This window comes from Macaca nemestrina, chromosome 10 (assembly GCF_043159975.1).
Source record: "Macaca nemestrina isolate mMacNem1 chromosome 10, mMacNem.hap1, whole genome shotgun sequence".
Classification (NCBI taxonomy): domain Eukaryota; kingdom Metazoa; phylum Chordata; class Mammalia; order Primates; family Cercopithecidae; genus Macaca; species Macaca nemestrina.
The window spans coordinates 69,694,722-69,697,160 of record NC_092134.1 but is presented as its reverse complement, the minus strand read 5'-3'; the positions used below and the strand labels follow the sequence as shown (position 1 = coordinate 69,697,160).

Below are 2,439 nucleotides of genomic sequence, written 5' to 3'. Positions count from 1 at the left end.
ATTTAAAGAACTTTCATCTTAATCTTTTCTACTATAAAGTTGGCTGTTTCATCAGGTTGACATCCAGCTGAAGATTCTGTAGATCAAGTAGTCGATAATAAAGTAAAATGGCTCAGAAACCCAGATATCAACTCCTTAGAACCATTTCTTCATAGAAGAGTTAAAGAGAATTTAATTTTTTGTTACAATTTCTATGAAGTATTTTTCATTTCTTCCTAGAAAAATCACCAATTTTTGTTTCTCTTTCAATGAAAGAGAAATTCTGTCAATGAAAGGAAAATTCACAAGTTTAAAATCTGTTCCTCAAGAAACGAAGTGAAATGTTAGTTTTAAAGAGGTTGAACATCTTAAGATTAATACACATTCTATTGCAAAACAGATTGTTATCAAAATGCCTTTCTAAGAAGGCAACATAAGCAGAACAAATCCTGCAAAAGATTTTACCCATCATATTTTTCCTGTGGTGAATTCTGGTACATCATCACTCTTCCTCTTAAATTCACAGCAAGTTCCCTTTGCTCCAGTTCACAGCATCTATTTTCCAGTACACCAGCAACTGCACAAAACATATTTTTAGTAAAACATATTTTTAGTAAAACATACATAATATGTGTTTTGGGTACAAGAATCAGCTCTTCTTTGTGGTCTCAAAACCCCATCAGTTGCAACAACACTGACCTCACCTAACAATGTTATCTACAGTTAATGTGAAAAAATGTATGCTGAAGGTAGTCAGTGTCCCCGTTAACAGAATCCAATTTATTTCCCCTGAAAGAGATGCATGGGTTCAGAAGCTCTTACATACCAACTAATCTTACAAGCTTACATTTTCTTTGTTTTTAGTAGTTTTTACATCCAAAATGTGTGTATTGGGGTGGTTTCCTATTTATCTTGCTCTTAGCGCTGATTCCACCGGAAGGAACATTCTTCTGTAAGCCTTGCTTTTCCTCCTATATGCTGACAGAGGACAGTGGAACAGACGACCCACAAAACTACTATTTGTGCATGGCTAACAATGGTGCCGATCTTGTAACATCCTAGACATTTCATATCCATGAAGTAGGAATTGAGGCTGTGCACCAGGCCCTGCTTCTTGTGTTGCCTCCTCTCCATTTCTGGAGAACAATGAAGGAGAGCCTTCCCAAGAGGCATACTCTCCTGGGGAGGTCATCACTGTCAGCAAAAAAACGAGCTTACCATTTCTGTCACTTGCTTTCACTTCAAACTCTTTAAGTGTCTTTAAATGACACTTAGTTTTATTTAGTTGAATTAGTACAATTAGTTTCTTAAAAAGTAGTTTGCACTTGCTAGTAATTGTTGCTATTCAGAGAGTTTATTAACCTCATAAGTAAGGCAAAAAGGCACAGCACCCCTAATTTGTATTGTGTGTTTTATTTCCACATGACATACACAGACTATTTCTATTATGGTTATGTGAATATATTTCAAAAAGCAGAAACCATCTCTAGTTCTGATAGCACTCAAAGCACAGGACTTTGCACATTGTGGTTGCTCAATAAATATTTTTGCATAATTTGTTAATCATATTCATGAAATTCCATAGAGCATATAGCAAAGTAGAGAACAGTCCAGTTCTAAATAATGCTAATTAGTACCAAAGCAGCATGTTCTCTTCTGTTCTGGGACCACATTTTCAATCAAATTTTATTACAAATTTTAAAAAATTGTATAAGGTACAATTTACATACAATTAAACACACTCATTTTAAGGGTTGATGAGTTTTGACAAATGCATACATCTAAGCATACCTCACCAACATAATCAAGATATGTATGCATGCATACATTTATGTATATGCACATATATGTTACACAAATGTATATAAAGCGTGGTCATTGGGGGATTATGGGTGTTGATTTGGGAGAGTATTTTTGGAGCACAGATCTATGAGTTTTAAGACCAGTATAGACTTACGTCACCATCTTCACAATCAAGATACTGAACAATTTCATTACCCCCAAAAAATTCCCTCATGCTATCCCTTTGTGGTCAAGCACTTCCCAGATTCCTAGACCCTGACAACCACTGGTCTGTTCTCTGTTCTAACAGTTTTGCCTTGCCCAGAATGTCATTTTGATTCAATCATACAGTGTAACCTTCTGAGACTGGCTTCTTTCACTCAGCATAATGCTCCTGAGATTCATTCATGTGTGTGCATCAATAGTTCATTCCTTTTTATTGTTAAGTTGCATTATATTATGTGGGTATACCACAGTTTGTACATTCACCCACTGAAAGGCATTTGGGTTCTTCCCAGTATCTGGCAGTAAAATAATAAAACTGTTATAAAACTCTTTGTACAGTTTTGTGTGTGAACATAAGTTTTCATTTCTCTGGGATAAATACATAGGAATAAAATTTCTGGGTCATATTGTAAATGTATGTTTCAATTTATAAGAAACTGACAAACTATTTCC

General features: G+C 35.0%; 1 protein-coding gene across 1 annotated transcript; it reads right to left on the bottom strand.

Annotated features, from left to right (window-relative positions):
- Positions 1 to 897: 897 nt before the first annotated feature.
- LOC112425267 (small ribosomal subunit protein eS27-like) lies at positions 898 to 1,152 on the bottom strand. Its single transcript, XM_024790438.2, has one exon. The coding sequence runs from the start codon at positions 1,150 to 1,152 to the stop codon at positions 898 to 900; it is 255 nt and encodes an 84-aa protein (XP_024646206.2).
- Between the last annotated feature and the right edge of the window lie 1,287 nt (positions 1,153 to 2,439).